Here is a 20,411-nt window from a genome sequence, read left to right as displayed (position 1 = left end):
CAGGCAGAGGAGGAGCGGGGAAGTATGTGTGTCTCGGGGGGAAATGGGGGGCCGCTGTGGGATGTCACTATTACACTGGGGCAGCTGTGAGATGTAACTATTACACTGGGGCCGCTGTGGGGTGTCACTATTGGTACTTGGGGCCGCTGTAGGGTGTCACTATTGCTACTGGGGGCCACTGTGGGGTGTCACTATTATTACTGGGGGTCACTGTGAGGTGTCACTATTATTACTAGGGGCTGTTGTGAGGTGTCACTATTATTACTGGGGGCCGCTGTGGGATGTCACTATTGTTCCTGGGGCTGCTATAGGGTGCCACTATTATTACTGGGGGCTGCTGTGGGGTGTCACTATTATTACTGGGAGCTGCTGTGGGGTGTCACTCTGATACTGGGGGCCGCTGTGGGGTGGGTCACGATTACTGCTAGGGGGAGTCACTATTATCGCTTTGGCCGCTGAGTGGGGTCACTATTATCGCTGGGGTATGTTTACATGTGGCGGAAATGGGCAGGGCTGTTTCAAAATAGACAGGGTGCAGATTTTGACTGCTTTTTCGATGCGGAAATGCTGCAGAAATTTCAGCTGAGGATATTCTGCAGTATTTCCGCATCCAAAAAGCGGTCAAAATCTGCACACTGTCTATTTTGAAGCGGCCCTGTCCTTTTTAGAACAACGGGGGTAAAATCGTACGTCGTGATGAGCCCCGCCCCCTGACATGCTGGCACTTTGCGATAAATAAGGGCTCCCACCCACTAGCGTTTTTTTACTGCGAAATTCGCAGCGTTTTTTTTTTTCTGCAGGGGTCTTTAGGCTATGGGAGTTGTAAAGCTAAAATCGCGATTGCGCAAAATCGCGATTGCGCGGTAAATCGCGATTTTGCGCAATCGCGATTTTAGCTTTACAACTCCCATAGCCCCCCTGTAGAAAAAAAAAACGTGCGAATTTCGCAGTGAAAAAAAACGCTAGTGGGTGGGAGCCCTAAGGTGGGTTTTGGGTTGCAGTTTGGGCAATCGGTCTCTAAAAGGTTTCCCATCACTGGTCTAGGCGATGGGCAGAGCTGAGGATTGGCTAGTGCACGCACATCTCCCCACACTGGGCCGACATCTCGTAGCCGGACTCCCTGCTCTGAGCGTCCATGTCCCCCCCCACGACCCACAGCAGAAGGCGGGCCCACTGTAACTGTGATCGCTGGGGTCCCTGCTGCTGTGGAGACACTGACAGGGGAGGATGGAGTATGCAGCTGCTGCCGAGAGACTGCGAGACGCACACGCACAGGGCATCCTCCTGTGACATGGCTGTGGCGGCTCACACATGTGCCCTTTGTCTTCCAGCCGCTGCGGACAAGCTGCTGAGCCGGCGGGGGGAAGCTGCGTTGAGCGCCGCTACAGTGGGGAGGAGAGTGTTGGGAATGGGGTGTGCATTATGTGCCCTCTCTCTTCTATCCGCCAGAGACAAGCTGCCAAGCCGTCGGGAAGAAGCTGCAGCGAGCTCCGCTACAACGGGGAGGAGATTGTCGGCAGCAGGGTATGCACCATTGAGGGACACACCGGCATGACGGAGGATCACAGTGGGAATCAAAAGCAACAGCAGTAGTGGAGCAGAGCTGTTAGCGCGTTACTGCAGCGGGGAGGACAGCGACAGCCTGGTCGGCTGCAGCACAGAGGTGGAGCGGAGCGCAGACAAAGTTGGAAGCTGAGGGGCTGCGTTAACAGGGCAGTAATAAGGCGTTTCCTGTCACTGTGCAGGTCTCCACCCATATTTCTACTGGAGATAAGATACACCAGTACCGCTCCTCTTTTGGGGGCAAAAGTAATATAAGACAGGGTCTTATTTTCAGGGGAAACATGGTAGCATTGACATCTACTTAGGCCGATTTCGTCTAAGGCTGTTTTTTTAGCCCAAATTTTGTCTCCAGTAACATTGGTTGCCTCTAATAACACCAGCGTGTGCCAGCTCTGACCTTGCTGCTGATCCCACGTGATCTCCTGCTCGGCGTCTCCTCCTCCTGCTGCTGCTGCTAATGCAACCCACTCTTCTGCATCATCGGCAACAAGTAATACACTAGTACAGTACAATACTGTACAACTGCACTCCAATATAACAGCACAGAGAACACAGTGATAACGCTGAGGACAGATAATGATGTCACCTGCAGTCCTATGTAACAGCACAGAGAACAAAGTGATAACGCCGTGTGCTGTAGGAATCTACAACTGACTTTACTCTGCCGGCACACAGACTCATAGTGGTCAATAAGCCAATTCACACATCAGTTTTTCCGAACGGATCATGTGAAAAAAACACAGCATGCACTATTCTCATTCGATTTAAAGATGAAACTATCCCATTCATGTCAATGGGGACGCAAAGAAAAACCAACGTACAGATGCCATCTATGTGACGTTCCTATTTCATGGATCCACTGTGAAATAGTGCAGAAATTTGAGCTTGTTTCAGTTTTCTTTTGCAAAAATAAAGAATGGATGAGATACGGAAGTACGAAACGGACACGTGGACCATCTACGGAATTACATTGAAATGGAAAAAAACATCCACCGTGGGGCTCCTCTAAGGCTGGGTTCACACAGGGCTGATTTGTCGCGGTTTTGCCGCGGTTTTTCCGTTGCGGTTTTGACGCAGAAGAACTGCTTCTGCGGCAAAACCGCTTCAAAGGTTAATTTGGGCTTGCAGATTTTGCTGCGCTTTTTTACTTTTTGTCGCGTACTTGGTGCGGTTTTGGCTGCGTCCATAGAGGTCTATGGACAAAAAAGCGCTGCGGAAAAGACCAAAGAATGAACATGCTGCATCTTTTAAAACCGCGCCGCAGTTGCATTTCCGCACTGCGGCTGTGCGGAAAAAATCCGTCCTGTGAGAACAGCTTTTTGGCAAAATCTCATTTGTGCTGCATTGCACTGCAAACGCAGCGGTTTTGCCGCCGTGCGGATATGCAACGGCAATCCACGGCAAATCTGCCCTGTGTGACCCCAGCCTTAGGCCTCATGTCCACGGGGAAAATCAGGCCCGCTACGGATTCTACATGGAGAATCTGCAGCGGGTCCCTCCTGACCCGCAGACATGAGGGCTGAAAATAAGAATTTTAAAGAATTTACCTATCCGTAGCGGGCGGGGAAGGTCTGCTGTTCCTCACGGCCGGATCTTCTTTTTCGGCCGGCGGATGAATTCGTCACGCCGGCGGCACGTCGCCGGCACGTCGTCGACGTGCCGCGCGCATGCGCCGGGCACAACCGCCGAGCCGAAGCAAGAAAGATCCGGCCGTGAGGAAGAGAAGACCTTCCCGGTCCGCTCCGGATGGGTAAATACTTTTAAATTCCTATTTTAGGTCTCCCGCGGATCCGGACGGCTTCCATAGGCTTCAATAGAAGCCTGCGGGAGCCGTCCCCGCGGGAGACCCACACGAAAATGGAGCATGGTCCAGATTTTTTCATGCTCCATTTTTTTTTAAATCCCTTTTATTGACCATCCGCGGGTATTTATCTACCCGCGGGTGGTCAATGCATCCCTATGGGATGCGGATCCGCATGCGGGAGATCCGCTGCGGATCTTAAATCATATTTTGCCCGTGGACATGAGGCCTTAGAGTTAGGGAGTAGTGACAGCAGGGTAGTAGAGAGAAAGAGAAGGCAATGAACACACATGGCGTTTCTCCTCTGCCTCCTCTTTCCCTGGTTATCCTCAACATCTACTTTTATTTCCATGTGGTAGTGCCGTCCATACGGTTGTTGTGGTTGGATTGTTTTTTACTAGACCACTGTGGCTTTTTCACATGGTATACATGGCTGTAAGGTGTTTTCACTGGTCAGTTTGGCACCTTCAGGCACACGACAGTCGTAGCTCTGCTCGAGGTCTTTTGCCATAAGAGCTTTATTGGCTCAACCTATGGCCCTAACCCAAGGCGTCCAGCCAAAAGGCATCGAGGAAGCAGCAAGGCCAGGAGCAGTCCGGGTACAGATTGCTCACATCGGTATGTTGGGAAGAAGCATGTGCTTCGAGCAACGCTCCAGTCATATAAACATCAAGCTATAGAAGTGGTGGTTAAATGGTTGACATACACCGCTGTATACTTATACGGTGGCTTGACGCTATATTTTGGAAGTGTTTCCACTGTTTGGCAGGACCAGCTGACCATCTGATGTATACATAAGTGCCCCAAATCCTGACAGCAAATCTTAGGGTAAAGGATGGGGCAGTAAGATTTCAGCATACCCAATCCTTACATAGTAACAAGGACCAAGGAAGAAGAGCCACCACCAGGTGCGTCCAGCAGACTGTTGGGCGCTTCAGTCCCTGACTGTGGTCCCAGAGATGATCGTCCCTGTGGAGGAGGCTCATCGTTCAGTGACTGGAGGTGGACAGGCCGCAGATTGTTACAACCCGCCCACAGGCCACCATTCATACACGGCAGATTAACGATGATTTTTAGGTCGGGATGTCAGATCAATCAGCGATTTGTCTTTCACTGCACAATTTTGGTGCAAACCGCTGGATCTAACGAGCAATGTGCATGATCGTTCTGTATAAAAGGGGCCTCATTCCCCTCTCACCATTGAGAATAAATAATGTATGCTGAGCGTGCCTGTGTACAGGGGAGTCAGGAGAACCAGCTCTCAGGCGATCACGATTTTGCAGTGAGAAAAATCGAGGCAAAATCGTGTCTATGTTTCCATAGTCCCGTCAGTGATGCTTTTTCCTGTGAATAATCTCGCATCGCTGCCGCCTGTGAGAAAATCCTGCAATTTCTTTTTTTTTTATAACAAAAGTCAATAGGACCTTCTCATGTTAAAAAATGCATCACTTTATACGAAAATCGTAAGTTTGTGCATTGCGATTAGATAGAAAGGAGGCTCCATAGGGAAACATGGGAGATTAAAAGAAAACGCACATTGCAGAAAGATAGAACACGCCGCGATTTTTTCTCTCTCGCCACATCGCATAAGTGAAAACATTGCAGATGAAAAGGAAACCTTCACACAAGCGTTTGTAAAAACGCTGCATTTTTCAATGCAGTGTATTGTAACGTTAGGACCAGCTTTTTACAGCGTTTATTATTAGCGATCGCCTGCGCCTTTACTACATATTTAGTGCAGCAACAAATCAGGCAAAGCGCGCCGATGACATCACCATCCACCCCCCATGACATAGTAACCAGTGTTCACAGCGTTTTCAATGGGCAATGTAGGGCGTCAAAAAGGCGCTGCCACACCCAAAAATAGTACAGCATTTGTAATGTGTTATGAACGCTGCGCTAAAATGCTCGTCTGAGAGGCCCATTAAAATGGAGACTTAGCGCAGTGTTTTTAGCGGGCGTTAAAAGCGTCCACCAAACGCTGCAGAGAAGAACGCCCGTGTGAGAGTGGCCTTATGGTGGCCATCACACAGGATGACAATGGAATTTGAAATGCTATGGAATTTGCACAGCAACTTTTTCTATGGAAAAGCCGCAGCATTTACAGTACAAGACATGCAGACGAGATCCTAAAGCATCACAAATCACCCCCAGAAACTCACCCTACAAATATCCCACAGCCCCACACGTGGCCCTCCCCTCTAAGCCCCAAAAACTCCCCCTGTACCAGACCTGCTTTTATTAGAGGGCTAGGAAAATGAGGTTGAATCAGACAAGCCAAACAACCAATGAGGTTGCTGGAATTGTGAATCAGAACAAATGAGGTTGCTGGAATTGCTCCATAGTGCCGAACTTGAGTGTAATATAGATACATGCCTCCGGCTCTGCTGGGGTCATGTGACTTGAGACAGTCACGTGACATTCTAACCTCACACCAGCCACTCCACTCTAGCCTCCACCCTGTAAATACTCCCTGTGGTGGGAAGCTACATGTCCCAGCAGGCACCCCGTTCAGGGAGGGGTAGGTGGGAGTGCATGCTGGTAGTTGTAGTCGTCATGTAGTGGAGCTTCCTGGTATTACCAGCCAGGATATAGGAAGGTTAGTGTGTGTGTATATATATATATATATATATAAATTTTTTTCTTCTTTTTGACTGTGTGACCAAGTAGTGCTGAAACACATGCCATGCTGTGACCAAATCCTACCACCAGACAGTGCGCGCACTATACCCCAATAATCCCACCATATCGCACTCACCGTCATAGGGTGGAATGGCGCAGCTTTGCGTTGCGTGGGCTGCAGGAAGTAGAAAAGGTAGACAAAATCCCTCTTTCTATCTTCCCATGGATGGCCATTCCGGTAATAAAACACTGAGGCTACCATCACACGGGCGAGCGTGATATCCGCCATGAACCCCGTCCTCATATTGCGCTGCCAGAGTAGGTTTTTCACGCCGATGCGAGGTGTTATTATTCAAAAAGGTGTCCCATCACTCGTGTGAATAGCGATCCTCAGGCGCGGGTTTCACGTGTGTCGGAGGATCGCAAGTGTTCCCCATTTATTTCAATAGAAACATCGCATGCACATCCCACGCCGCGAGCCGTTCTGAGGGAACGCCAACAGATGGAGCATGCAGCGGTGAATTCATTTTTTTTTTAACCTTGCAGCATTGCTATGAGGAAAAAAAAATAGCGCCTGCAAATAACTCCATTGAAAAGAAATTTCATGAGTTTTGTACGTCTTGCAAGGTGCAGGCTTCTCGCTCGTGTGCGTGTAGCCTTATGCTGTGGGTGTCCTGAGGATTTCACCTCCCCAAATGAGGGGGAGGAGTCTACAGAGATATCCGCACGTAACACACGCAGGTTTTGATACAGAAGCCGCACGAAAATCTGTAGTGCTTTTTTTGCAGCAGAAATTCCACTACATGTGACGGAATCCGGCTGAAGCTACCAGAAAAATACAGTGCATGCAGCGGTTTTTCTTCCGTCCAAAAGCTTTGCGAAAATCAGACGGACCCTATTATACTCAGTGGGGTCCGTCTAGGGATGGAGCTGTTCGCAGGGGAGATTCACCTTTCTCACCCCCCCCCCCCCCCCCCCTCCCTCCGAACGGAACAGGAAAGCGGAATCCTAAACATGAAACCACCAGGCTGCACACGACTGGATTTGCATCGTGGAATCCGGGGTCGGCGTCCGCAGCAAATACCTTCCATAGCATGCTATGGAAAAGTAATTCTTCCTGCACACGAGCGGAAACCAAACTGCAGTTTCCAAGAGCGGAGGAAAAGTTGCAGCATGTTCTGTTTCTGTTCGGTGTCTGCACATGCAGGTTCCATTGAAGTCAATGGAAGCCGTCCGACCTTCAGCCTATCTGCAATTGACATTGAGGATAGGTCACGGGTACCCGTGTCATCGCCTAGTGATGGCGCAGGGAAAACAATGTGAAAAAAAAAAAAATTCTACTGCGCTTCTCCGACCGTGAGCCATGCGGACCATCCACAGTACAAATAAAGGGACTACGTGAGAGGTACGCACAGATGCCGGCCGGGCATAGGGTCAGATTTCGCTGCGTGCAGCCGGCCTTAGGTGGGATTCACCTGGGGCAGAATTGTCGCAGAATTTCTGTGTGGACTTTCCTCACAGAAATTCCACGTGCCTTCTTAAGCCTAAGGCGCGATTTTGCAAAAATCTCATCCACACACTGCGGATAGCCGCGCGGAAACGGACATGCAACGCAGGATTAAAGTCCATGATATGTCAATTATATCGCCGTTTTCGCCGCAGGCTCTCTTCTCTCTATGGGGAGAGATTGCCACATCAGAATACAGGCGGATAAGCCTCTTCAAACTCGCGCCTAATGTAGCGGTTTTGAAGCAGCCTTTCCCTTGTAAAAAAAACTCACGGAATTTCCGTGCGTATAATGTGTTGTAGAACTTTTACTGAGTTTTTGGGGGGAAGATGGAACCCCAAATCCCCGAAATTCTGCTATTGTTTTCTGGTTTGTTTTTACAGCATTTACCATTTAGTAAATATGACATAACTTTCTTATCTCGATCAGCACGGTTACTGCAATAGCAAGACTATTTTGATTTTATTTATTTTTTTTACTACTTTTGCACAATAAAAACTTGTTTCTAATGAAAAGCAATCAAATCTACATTGCAGCATTCTAAGATCCATAACATTTTTATTTTTCTGACAAATAAGCTATGTGAGGTCTTGTTTTTTGTGGGAAGCGATGTAGTTTTTATTGGTAGCTATTTAAGATGCATATGACTTTTGGATTGCTTTTTATTGCATTTTGTTTTGGAGGAAAACAAAAAAAATAGCAGCGTTTTACCAATACACCCACGGGGACATGAACCTTTACTTGTAGTGCATTCTACTAAGTCTATGACAGCAGCCTGTTATACTCTGCCAGAGGCAGGGTTTAATAGGCTGAGTTACAAGGCAGACATGGAGGCCTTTGTCAGACTTCCGGCTGCCATGTTAGCCCATTGGTACCTTGCAATTGCAATGCAGGGTGACAGATGGACCCCCTCCCCCTATCAACTACTTACATACTGCAATTGCTTTTGATTATGTCATTTAAGGGGTTAAAGGGCCAGGATCTGAGGTATCAGTAGTCAGTCAAGTTAGTGAGGTCAGTAAAAAGGTGTACTGGCCGTCACCAAGGGGTTCTGTTCTCGCTTATTTATTTGGCTATGTTATCACTACTTTTCCGCACCTCCATCGGGTGTTCTCTTGGCAGTTCCATCACTGTTGATGACAACAATAGTGTGGCATACGGTGCCGATCTTGCCATAAAAACAAGTGAACAGCTACTGACCCCATTGTAAGGGTGTGTTCACACGTCGCTGATTTGGGTTTAGATCTGCAGCAGATTTTACTCTTTCAATTGAATTCAAATTGAAAGGGAGAATCTCGCTGTAGCAGCAGAAATTCTAAAGTTATCAACTTGTTCAAAGTTCTTCCCTGTGAGTCTGTGGCCTGATCATACAGGAGGTTCTCTGATTATTAACATCCATATTGTTGTTATTCAGTATACTAGGAAGGTGAAGAATATGGAAGGATCACACTCCAGCCACCGGAGGAAAGGAGCGAGAAACCAGGTAAATGAGCTGTAAAATAATATTTTCCCGCCACTAGCATGGAAGATGCTGGGGTACCAGGGAATAGTCATTGTGCCCATTGGGCCAAATTAACCTGCCTCCTAGAATAATGAAAGCTGGAATCTCAGCGACTTGTGCTCTGCTTTTTGTCTAGTCTTATACATGTGGTCATTGTGCATGATGATGATAACGTATTATTTAGTAGAAGTAGCTAACACGGATAGATCCTGCTCAGACACTTTGACCATCAACTCTCCCTATTGCAGTGAGCGGCCATACACGGCTCATCTGATGCACACTCATGGCACAGCTGTCTTATGGGCAGAGCCAGCTTTATTCAGATACCTGCTGAATGCATACAGTCTATTCTAGTGGATAATTTCAGCAATGCCGGAATCACACATGTAAATGCAGTTTTTTTTATAGCTAAAGCCAGGAGTAGGGATCAAGGGGAAGCAAATTCCCCTTCCTTCTGCTTAGACTTTGGACTTCGGCTGAAAAAAAATCAGCAATAAAAATTGCATCAAAACTACATTTCCAGTTTTGATTGAGTTTGCAGCCTTGATTGATGTAGTTGTAGAGCATGGATTCAGGATACGTGTAAGAGATAAGAGCTTTTAACCCTTTCATGACGCGACCCTTTTTTTCCCCATTTCCCCCCCCCCCTAAAAAAAAATCATAACTCCTTTATTTATCCATTGACGTCGCTGTGTGAGGGCTTGTTTTTTGCGGAACAAGTTGTATTTTTTAATGGTGCTATTTAAAGTACCATATAAAGTACTGAAAAACGTTTAAAAATTTTTAAGTGGAGTAAAATGAAAAAAAGGACATTCCGCCATGTTTCAGTACGTTTTGTTTCTGCGGCGCACAAACTGCAACTAAAACGACATGATATCTTTATTCTATGGGTCAGTACGATTACTACGATATCAAACTTGTTTTTTATTTTTTTTTTACTATACTACTCTTTTTTTTTTTTTTCAAAGACATTTAATTTATTTCAATTATTTTCTGCGGTCATCTTGTGTGCGCAATAAGTTGTTTTTTTTTCCGTCGACGTAGTTCAGCAATAGCTCATTTTTTGCGGGATGTCCTGTAGTTTCCGATAGTACTAATTCGGAATACGTACGACTTTTTGATAGCTTTTTATTGCGTTTTTTTCTGGGAGACAGGGTGACTGAAAAAGTGCATTTCTGACGTTTTTTTTTTTTTCGGAGAACTTTCACCGTGCAAGAAAAATAATGCACTACTTTGATAGATCGGACTTTTACGGACGCGGCGATACCAAATATGTATTTTTAATTTATTATTTAGACTTTTTAATTATAGATATGGCAAAAGGGATTTAAACTTTTATTCCTTTTTTTTGTACAATTAAAAAAACTTTATTGCTCTTTTTTTCACTTTACTTTTAAGTCCCCCTGGGGGACTACAATATGCGATACTTTCATTGCTCCTGCAGTATGACGTAATGCTATAGCATTACATCATACTGCATTCTGATAGGCAGTCTCCCAAGGCAGCCCTGGGGCCTTTCAGAAGGCCCCCGGCAGCTATGACACCTGCACGGCTCCCCCGATCTCACCACGGGGGGGCTGTACGTGATTGACAGCGGCATTTAAAGGGTTAATAGCCGCGATCGGCCGAACGGGTAAACAGCTGACGCCCTGGAGCGGGAAGGGGTTAAGGGAACGCAATGTATGGAATACACTCTGGGCATATGGAATTTGCAGCAGTATCTCCCCCCCCCAGAGTCACAGGTTGCAGCGTTTGGAAAAAATATATAAGATATACATTTTTTTTACTTCTTTTTAAGTAGAATGACCATACAAGCTTGGCTAATCATCTGTTTTATTTCCATGTGTAGAATTGTAATTTAACTCTGACATGTAGTTGTATTTTCTTCAGGACCCTGATGTGCGATTGTCAAAGCTTTTATCTTACGCTTTGCGACATGGAGCCAATGAACTGGGTTTGCATATGAGGTCGGGTAGGTGCTGTTTATCAGGAAAACCATGATTTATTGTATATCTTGATAGTAATGTGCGGTATTTTGAGGAAAGGATGAGTTTTTTTACTACCGGTATGTAGAAACTTCTGCAGTTTGATAACATTTGGTGTTTTTATGTGTCATTCTAGTTACTTCTAGGACAGTACTGTGGATTTTCTCTTTTAGATGCCCTTTTTTACTCAATCCTGGAGGGATCCCAGTAGCTGACTGGGCATATAAAGAGCTCATCTCAGACATTCTCCTCTGTTGGAGCGCAAGGAAGCTCGCCTATAATAAACTGAAGTGTAAGGGGACTCTTAGACGGAGCAAGACGTTTGGTTGGTTGATCAATTTAAACACAAAGATAAATAATTTCTCTGTTCTCTGTAGCAGTGAATGTGAACGACTGAAAGATCTGTGTTTAAACCCAACAATTAGCAAACAAGCCAATGATGATTTTCATGCTCGCATGAAATGAACAAATTATTGTACATTGTCCGATCGCTGGCTGTGTTTACACTGAACGATGATTTATTATCTTTCATTAATCGTTCTGTATAAAGGCACCTTAACACATCGGCATCTTAAAGCAAGACTACTACCTGAAAAAATAATAAATATGAGGCATTAGTGGATATTTTGGCCAAAATACACCACCTTGTAACCAGCGTCAAGGGTCCTCACTGCCTTGCGAGTCCTTACATTAATATTAAAAGCAATTCACTGAGAAGGAGATCAAAAATATACAGTATATCGCTGATTTATTACTACAGGCATAACTAATAAGTCTGCATGGTGAACTATATGTAAAGGCCCATTTACACGCGAAGATAATCATTCAAAAGATAGGTTTTGAGCGATTGTTTTACATAAACTGCTAAGGGACAATAATGTCCATTAGCTGCTTATCACCTTCATTTGCAAGTAAATGAGACTCCAGGACCTGTATGCAGAGAACAGCAGGTGGTCTGTTCTGTGCATTCAGCTCCTTTGTTCTGCCGCGGGGCTGCAAGCTCAATACAATGTTATCAGCGCTCCATGGAGAATACAGCACCATGGACAACAAAAACAGCATGCGATCTGTTATCTCTCCGGCTGAACGATGGATTTTATGCTCACATAAAAATCATCGTTCAACGAAGAGTGAAAGATGGGAGCATTTACACATAACGATTATCGCTCGAATGATGGCTTTTGAGCAATAATTGTTACATGTAAATGCGCCTTAACTATTTGAATTGTATGCAAGCCTTATCTATCTGCAAGTATGATACCCCTCCCCATGAATAGTAGGTGAGTTACTATTCATTAGTATTTTGTCCCTATCCCATGCAGCATTTTGTGTTTTCTGCAAGCTGCTGGGAATTGGTGTTTGTACCTGCCCATGTACCTTTTGTATCAGTATGGCCCTTTCAGTGATATCTTGTAAGATGGTTGTCTATATCAATAAACCCTAGGCTTAGATTGTGTCAACTTTATTGCAACTGAGAACCACCATAATCAGCTGTGGAACTGGCTTGCCTTATAGGAACCCCAAAAGATATTGTAGGTCATTCACTGTTGTTAGTACATACCCGCTATCCTCCACAACCAGGATTCGCTTTAGAAACAGCTCTACGGGGGAGTTGTCCATGGCACATATGCAGAATGATTGGCCGAGGCCAACACACCCCCGGACACACTTGGGACTTTGATTGGCCCCATGTCACGTGTCAGGGGCGGTGCAATGGACCAACCTCCTATAATCCCTCCTTCATACCGGAACATTGTAGATGCAGTCCTTCGTGACTGCATCTATATGCTCTTTTGGACGATCGAGCATATTATAGGTTTATGACTCCACACCAACAGTTGCCCAGGACCTTCTGATCCGTTATTAACCTTACGAGAAAGGTCTTATTACAGTTTACCTGGTCTTGGTTGTATAGGAGGTAAACATGAGGGCGTCTCTGACCCTGATAGGCGGCTAAGCTGGGTGACACACCCAGGGGGAGGAACTTGGACTATATAAACCATGCACTGTGCATTCAATGGTCATTCCCTAGCCTACCATCTGGGCTACGGACGCTTTGTTATTTTCATCTTGTATCTGACCTTCTCTTCTGTCAATTTTGACATCTGGGGAAAGAATCCAGGGCGGGTTTCTTTAGTTAGCTTTTGAACTATCGAACCAGAAATTTACTAGCCCTCCTCGTGATCTGAGTAGGGAAAGCAGACTTTAATCAAGACATTTCTTGTTTATACAAGACCAGAGTAGGGGTACCTACCTCTTTTTTAGGCGAGGTCTCGTTTTGGGGTACGAGGTTAAACACCTCTGTGACACCGGCCCAACGCCCCAGTAAGAATTTTTCGATGGGACGCTGATGAGCCGTTTGTCCAATTCTCCTTAAGGGAGATTTGCTAATCAGTGCTAGTCCACATACACAAGTGGAATGCTATTTAGCATTATATCCAACCCATCTAATGTTGGAGACCTGATTGCAAATTTTTTCAGACCTCGTCCTTAAACTCAGGACGAGTATCGTACCCTATACTATCTCGCAAGATACCTGAGGTTAGGTCCATCAGTCCCTGTCCGAAACCTTAGGACAGGGGCTTGTATTAATACGACTCTGTATATTCTAGTGAGATATCATCTCGAGTCTCACATTGAAGTACTCATTAGTACAAGATTTTTGGGAAATACAAGACCCACTCTACAGTCTGCCCTACCCTCGATACCTCAGCTGAGACAGTTGTTCCTCTTGACATCAGGACACTTGTTTCTTCACTATTTAAGTCTATCTTTACTCCGCAATTTTGTACTTACCATCAAATTTCAATTTATAATGCTCTTGTTGATCCACGCAACTAAGTGGTGAAACGAACCTCATAATTTATAATGCTCCTGATGATCCACGCAATTAAGTGGTGAAACGCGTCGAGCGATAGATCAGTGAGAAGAGTTACAAATCAGTGAGAAAGTGACAAATCAGTGAGAAGAGTAACAAATCAGTGAGAAATAGAGCAGGAAAACCGAAACTCCTGCTTTAGGGTTTGATAGACCCTTACTAGAAGAGGGGAAGGCCACCACGTTTCTGTGAGTGCCCTTATAGCGGACACTTCGGTTCTTTTTACAACAATTCCGAAGTGTCCCCTCTCCCCTCAGTCAGTTTCGTGAAGAAACATTCACACAAGTCGCATAACGATACCCATTGACGGTGTGTGGGATACATCACATCAGGAATCAGTGAGAGACCAACTGACAACCGGAGAGACTCCAATTCGTTTATCCGGCTGGTCAATACACAATCTGTTCCCCACGTTTCCATCGCCATTGGCAACAAGTGGGACAAAAAACACGATGGTCCCCATGATTCCTTAATGTTATCACGTCTAAATATAGACATCTACTTTCCGCGACAACCATTGGTGTGAATAGATGGTTTTACACCATGTCCCCTATTTTGTTTGTTGTGTTGTGCCCCTACGTGTTATTTTAATATTGTCTAAATAAAATTTATCTTTTAGTCTTAGTCACCACTGTGAAAGGAAACAGCTCTTGGCTTGAACTAATCAAGTTCTAATGGGTGAACTGTTCTATCAGTTTAATTCAGTAACACAGGATTGTCTAAAATTGTCAAATAAAATGGCAAACTCTGGCCCATTCAAGTGAGAATAAGGCAAAATATTACCATAGACGTGACCACAAATGTAAAACAAAAAAGGATTATGAGAGTGATCTTGGCTAACGGTTAAATTATATCTGCAAGTTTTCATAGCACCAATTCCCTCTTTTTTAGGTAGGGCACGAAATGAATGTTCGGCCAAGTGTTAACTTGCCTGATGAAGGGACCCCTGTGCTACGAAAACTTACAAATATAGTTTTCTAGTCAGACACTAAAGTTATCAATTCTATAATATTTCTGTAAGGCTGATAGTTCTTATTTTGCTTTTGTATGTAATAACCATACATTTGCAGCGAAGCGTATTATGCAGTGCTCACTGCAATCTGCATTCAGTGCTACAAAGTGTTCTCTGAACATATTGTACTTATGATTTTAGATTCTACATTTAATATGGTTTCCATAGCAAAGAAAAATATAGCACAGCCAGCAAATGCCAACACATGGTGTGTGAAAATATGGGTATATTACTGAGTTGGTCACTTTTAAAGAGTTGGACTTTTTTATGGGCACATGTCTGGAAACGGTCGTTTTCGTCAATAAGTAGGTGTGACTAATGATATAGCACTTTTAAAGTGTATCCTATACATGTCCTTGTTAAAATTGCCGGTGTCCCGTTCAGCCCAAAAACCTACTTTCCTTGCAGCATGCACATTAGTTTAATCATGTCATTGAGGTAATTGGGGTTGAACTGAAACCTGCCCAAGTGATAGTTACTGCTTAGACGGCGCCCACTGCTGCTTCATTGACACACCAGCGCTTGTCTGTCTATGGTCCTTCCAGCTCTGTTCACTTGTACCCTCTGGTCATGTACAGCCAACTGAAGTGCATCTAGCTTGGCTTCACATGCCCATTGCACCTGTGCAGTGATGACCAGAGTGTAGAAGTGAAGGGATATGGAAGAAGCCATGGCCGGGCTAGTGCTGACATTCCAATCACAGTGGGTTGTCAGTCAAGCAGAACTGGTTGCCATGCAGGCAGTGACTTAAGTACTTGGGTTGACTTCAGCTCTGCCCCTGAGACTCCTGGGACATGATGAGCATACTATGCGTGCTGCAATAAAAGTAGGTTTTAGAGCTGAACAGGACATGGCATTGCTAACAAGACCATATGTAGAATACACTTTAACAGTGCTATACCATCATGCACCCATTTATTGAAAACTGGTGACAGGCTTCCTTCAAGACTTTATAGATTGTCTATTGATACTTAGTGGTAAAGTTAGTTATAGTTTAACCATTGGTCTTCTCTTTTTTGGCTTTCTTTAGATGGTTTTGTTCCAGTTTCCTCCCTGCTCCACCTGCGACAGTTTCGCTCATTTTCCCAGGATGACATTGAACGTGTAGTCACATGTAATGATAAGCAGCGATTTACTATAAGAACCTCTAATCCTGAGGGGACATTGGAAATCAGGGCTAACCAAGGACATTCAGTACAGGTACTCCACAGAGATCTTCTAACCGTGACCCTCATATTGCAATATCTTAGTTTTGCTAGCAGTTGACTGTCAGCATTCTACAGTCCAGCTTCCTAAAGGGGTTGTCCTTTTACAGCATAACATCCCTCTAATAGAACTGTCTGTAGTAAAATAATAAACAGAGCGATACTTACCCCTCCACCACTGCCAGGATCCAGTGCTACAATCCTGCAGTGGTCCCAGTGTTTGTTGTGACAGCAGGACTGTCAGGTGACTGCTACAGCCAATTGGAGGCTGCAAGGTCATGTTCCTGAACTCCTTGCATCACAGTCTCAGGATATGAGTGCCCAATGCCAGGAGAATGAGTAGTGGCGCTGCAGCCTCGGATGAGCTGCAGCGGTCACCTGACATCCAGTGACGGTCACTGTCACAACAAACACCAGGATCACAGCGGAACTGTAGCGCTGGATCCTGGGGGCAGCGGAGGGGTAAGTTTAGCTCTGTTTAGTATTTTACTACAGACTGGTCAACCCATCTAAATTCCCCTTTTTGAGTGATAATATCCATTACACTAAAATTCTTTTCATTAGATTGATTATTCAGAAGGTTTGTTAATACTCCAATTTCTTTTGTAGGTTGAAGTTGAACTCGCGCCAATAGGAGCTGAGCTTCCTCCACAAGCTGTACATGGGACGTATCTCCGTCATTGGCCTTCAATTCTCCGCTGTGGCCTCTCTCGTATGAGCCGGACACATATTCACCTTTCTACTCAGCTTCCCGGAGAAGGAGAAGGAGTGATCAGTGGTCAGTGTTGACACTATTACTATAATTGAACTCACAGCTTTATGCAGCTTCAACAAGGACTTCTCATGTTCTTCCATAGAGCTGTGTGGTAGTTTTCTCAAGCAGCAATTATTGCCAAAGCAAAAGAGCAGGCGGTGGATTCGGCAATCCCCTAATAGAGATCCTTTCATGTATATACAGTAACCCTACACGGTTACACCTATTACATATACTTCTCAGTGTATGCTCCTTTATATTGGTTCCACATACATAGACTATTTCTAATTTATTTTACTTTAAGAGGATTCTTCAAGATAAGTATCTACTAAGAAATCTGCAGAACTAATGTAGTAAGATACGCAATGAAATCTGCATGTGTTTGTCACTGACGAGGCCATAGATTTCATCAATTGCATTCCTACTGAGCAAATCTGTAGAAATCCACACCAGATAGGGCAAGCTGCGGATTTGGAAATGCTGTTTTTGAATGAAGTTTGTTACATTGTTCTGTACTTTTTATGGAAGATATTATGAAATTCAGATTCCACCACAGATATGCAGTGTGGTTGCACAGCAGAAATAGGAACTCCCAGAAGATCTGTGTGAAAAATCATTTAAATCTAATGCATACAGAAAAGCAGGGGCATAGCTAAAGGCCCTAGTGTAAAAGTTCAGCTTGGTTTCATCAGACTAGAGAATCTTGTTTCTCGCAGTCTGAGAGTCCTTTAGGTACTTTTTGGTAAAAGGTGCGCTTTAATCTGTCTTTTACTGAGGAGGGGCTTTTTCTGGCCACTCTGCCATAAAGCCCAGATTGGTGGAGTGCTGCAGTGAGGGTTGACCTTCTGGAAGTTTCTCCCATCTGTGCACAGGATCTTTGGAGCTCATCCAGAGTGACCATTGGGTTCTTGGTCATCTCTCGTACCAAGGCCCTTCTTCCCCGATTACTTAGTTTGGTGGGCAGACTAGCTCTGGGAAGAGTTCTTGTTTTTCAAAATGTCTTCCATTTAAAGGGGTTGTCTAAGGAAAGCAAAACATAGCTGCTTTTTTGAAAACACAGTGCCACCCTTGTTAATAGGGTTGTGTGTAGTATTGCAGCTCAGCTCCTTTCAAGTGAATGGGAGCTGAGCTGCAGTACCAAAGACAACTCATGGACAAAGGTGGTGTTGTGTTTGGAAGAAAGCAGCCATGTTTTTCTGGACAACTCCTTTAGTAATTATGGAGGCCACTGGGCTCTTGGGAACTTTCAGTGCAGCAGAAATTTTTGTAGCCTTCACCAAATCTGTATAATCACACAATCCTGTCTCTGAGCTCTACATGCAGTTCTTTCCTTCTCATGGCTTAGTATTGGCTCTGATAAGTTTTGTGAGCTGTGAGACCTTATATAGACTAGTGTTGAATCAACTGAATTTACCACGGATAGACTACAATTAAGGTGTAGAAATATATCTCAAGAATGATCTAGAGAAAAGGGAGGCCGCCAGAACTAAATTTCAAGTGTCATACCAAAGGGTGTAAATACTTATGTTACTGCAGAATGTTAGTTTTTTGTTTTAAAAAGATTATAAAGTGTTTTGTTTTTTTTTAACATTCTGTTTTCACTTTGCCATTATGGGGTATTGAGTGCAGAATGAGGGGGAAAACGTGATTTTTTAAAATTTTACTTTATTTTATTTTGCAGAAGGCCACAGCAAAAAAAGAAAGTAAAAAAGTGAAAGGGCCTGAAGACTTTCCACACTTAGGCCTCATGTCCACAGGGAAAATCAGGCCCGCTACGGATTCTCCATGGAGAATCCGTAGCGGGTCCCTCCTGCCCCGCGGACATGAGGGCTGAAAATAAGAATAAATAAGAATAAACTTACCTCTCGCCCGCTCCGGATCCTTCCTTCGCCGCGGCGTCATCTTCTCTGCGTCGCGGCTGGATCTTCTTTCTTCGGCCCGGCGGATGCGCAGGATGACGTCGGTGACGTGCCCCACGCATGCGCCGGCCCGAAGAAAAAAGATCCGTCCGCGACGGAGAGAAGATGGCGCCGCGGCGAAGGGAAGAACCGGAGCGGGTGAGTAAATTCCGATTTTTGTCTCCCGCGGATCCGGACGGCTTCCATAGGCTTCAATAGAAGCCCGCGGGAGACCTGCATGAAAATAAAGCATGGTCCAGATTTTTTCATGCTCCATTTTTTTTAAAATCACTTTTATTGACCATCCGCGGGTATTTATCTACCCGTGGGTGGTCAATGCATCCCTATGGGATGCGGATCCGCGTGCAGGAGAAGAGTTAAAATCCGCTGTGGATTTTAATTCTTCTTTTGCCCGTGGACATGAGGCCTTACTCTTATAATTGTTGGCTGAGATGTACAGCGACTCAGCACTAGATAGCAGTTCTACACAGTGATAGTGATTACAGTTGAGTTACTTTCAGTGATCACTGGTGGCGTTTCTTCTGATTGGTGGTGTTACTTTTTCTTTTTATTCTATATTTTGATCCTCATCACCATGAAAACTTCTTGCAATCACAGTTCATCTCTGTGGACTTTCCCAATCCTGTTGTTTCCCCAGTACTACCCCATAGTATTAATGCCCACTTTTGTACCACATAAAGGTCTAGTGTCCCTTGTTGTGCCTTGATACAGTGATATTTTACCATAGTGCTCACCACAAGAAATTGCTCGCCTTCTGTGCCATGCTCAATGTCCATGGCGGTCCTCTTTCCTTTACCCCCCTCAAAGTCAAGCTTGTCCCTGTTACTGTGCACTCTTCAAAATCCTGGTGGTCCCTCTTCTGTTGAGGGGGTGCGTTTTTGTAACTGTGGTGAGTGGAACCTTTAGGGGCCCAGCAGTGATTGCTGTGAACCTTATTAATATGCCACTCCAACAAAACCATGTGCAAGGAACCTGTAAAGTGACATATGGGGTCCTTATATTTCCATATGACTTCACACAGCACCATATTCATACCTTCTAGGCTAGAATACCTCAGTCATACAGCAGGATAGAACATGCAGTTGTTGTTTCTCTCTGATTTCACATAAATACATGCAAAAAAGATTTTATATGCACATTATAGATCTGTACAAGATGGATCCATAGAAACAGCTTCTGTGCCTCTGCACCTATGACAACAGCTCCGGTGTGCTGCAACATTTATGAGGACATTTTGAACCCAAATCTCCATCTGTATCAATGGCCACTTTCTTATTGACTTAGATAACAATTGTTTTGATTGAGTGATGATGTAGGGGGAGATTCTCACAATGTCCTACTGACCAAACTCCTGGAACACAAGAAGTGTTGTCATGGGGACTGAGACTCTGTTCGAAGAAGCCCAGAAAGAAAGGTACAGTCTTTGCTGGGGCTTTTCATGTAAAACTTGGGGAGTTATCTTTTAATAGATGTGGAATTGTAAGGAAGTGTTCACACGGGGCGGATTCCCAGCGGACTTCTCGTGGTTTGGCCGCACCAAAAAAAAGCGAGAATTCTGCGGGAGAGCGGCAGCTTCAAAACCCGCTGCCGGGTTATGGAGCGGTTCAACTGCCAGCATTTTGCTGCGTCTTTTCCCATAGAAAGGATCAAGGACACAGCGGAAA

General features: G+C 44.9%; 1 protein-coding gene across 3 annotated transcripts in view; it reads left to right on the top strand.

Annotated features, from left to right (window-relative positions):
- The window catches only part of TRPT1 (tRNA phosphotransferase 1), a 35,378-nt gene that overhangs the window by 12,464 nt on the left and 2,503 nt on the right, over positions 1 to 20,411 (top strand). Inside the window, exons 1-5 of one of the 3 annotated variants that reach the window (XM_066582801.1) lie at positions 5,826 to 5,963; positions 8,908 to 8,976; positions 10,885 to 10,966; positions 15,900 to 16,069; positions 16,684 to 16,852. In XM_066582801.1, coding sequence (XP_066438898.1) covers positions 8,929 to 8,976; positions 10,885 to 10,966; positions 15,900 to 16,069; positions 16,684 to 16,852 — 469 coding nt within the window. In that variant the 5' untranslated portion in view covers positions 5,826 to 5,963; positions 8,908 to 8,928. Of the gene's footprint in view, positions 1 to 5,825; positions 5,964 to 8,907; positions 8,977 to 10,884; positions 10,967 to 15,899; positions 16,070 to 16,683; positions 16,853 to 20,411 lie in introns of those variants that run through there. The other 2 variants (XM_066582799.1, XM_066582802.1) reach the window with 2 other exon arrangements.

The sequence above is a fragment of the Eleutherodactylus coqui genome, chromosome 11 (genome assembly GCF_035609145.1).
Source record: "Eleutherodactylus coqui strain aEleCoq1 chromosome 11, aEleCoq1.hap1, whole genome shotgun sequence".
In the NCBI taxonomy this organism is placed as follows: Eukaryota; Metazoa; Chordata; class Amphibia; order Anura; family Eleutherodactylidae; genus Eleutherodactylus; species Eleutherodactylus coqui.
Note: the sequence above shows the minus strand (reverse complement) of the source record. Positions and strands in the feature narration are given on the sequence as shown.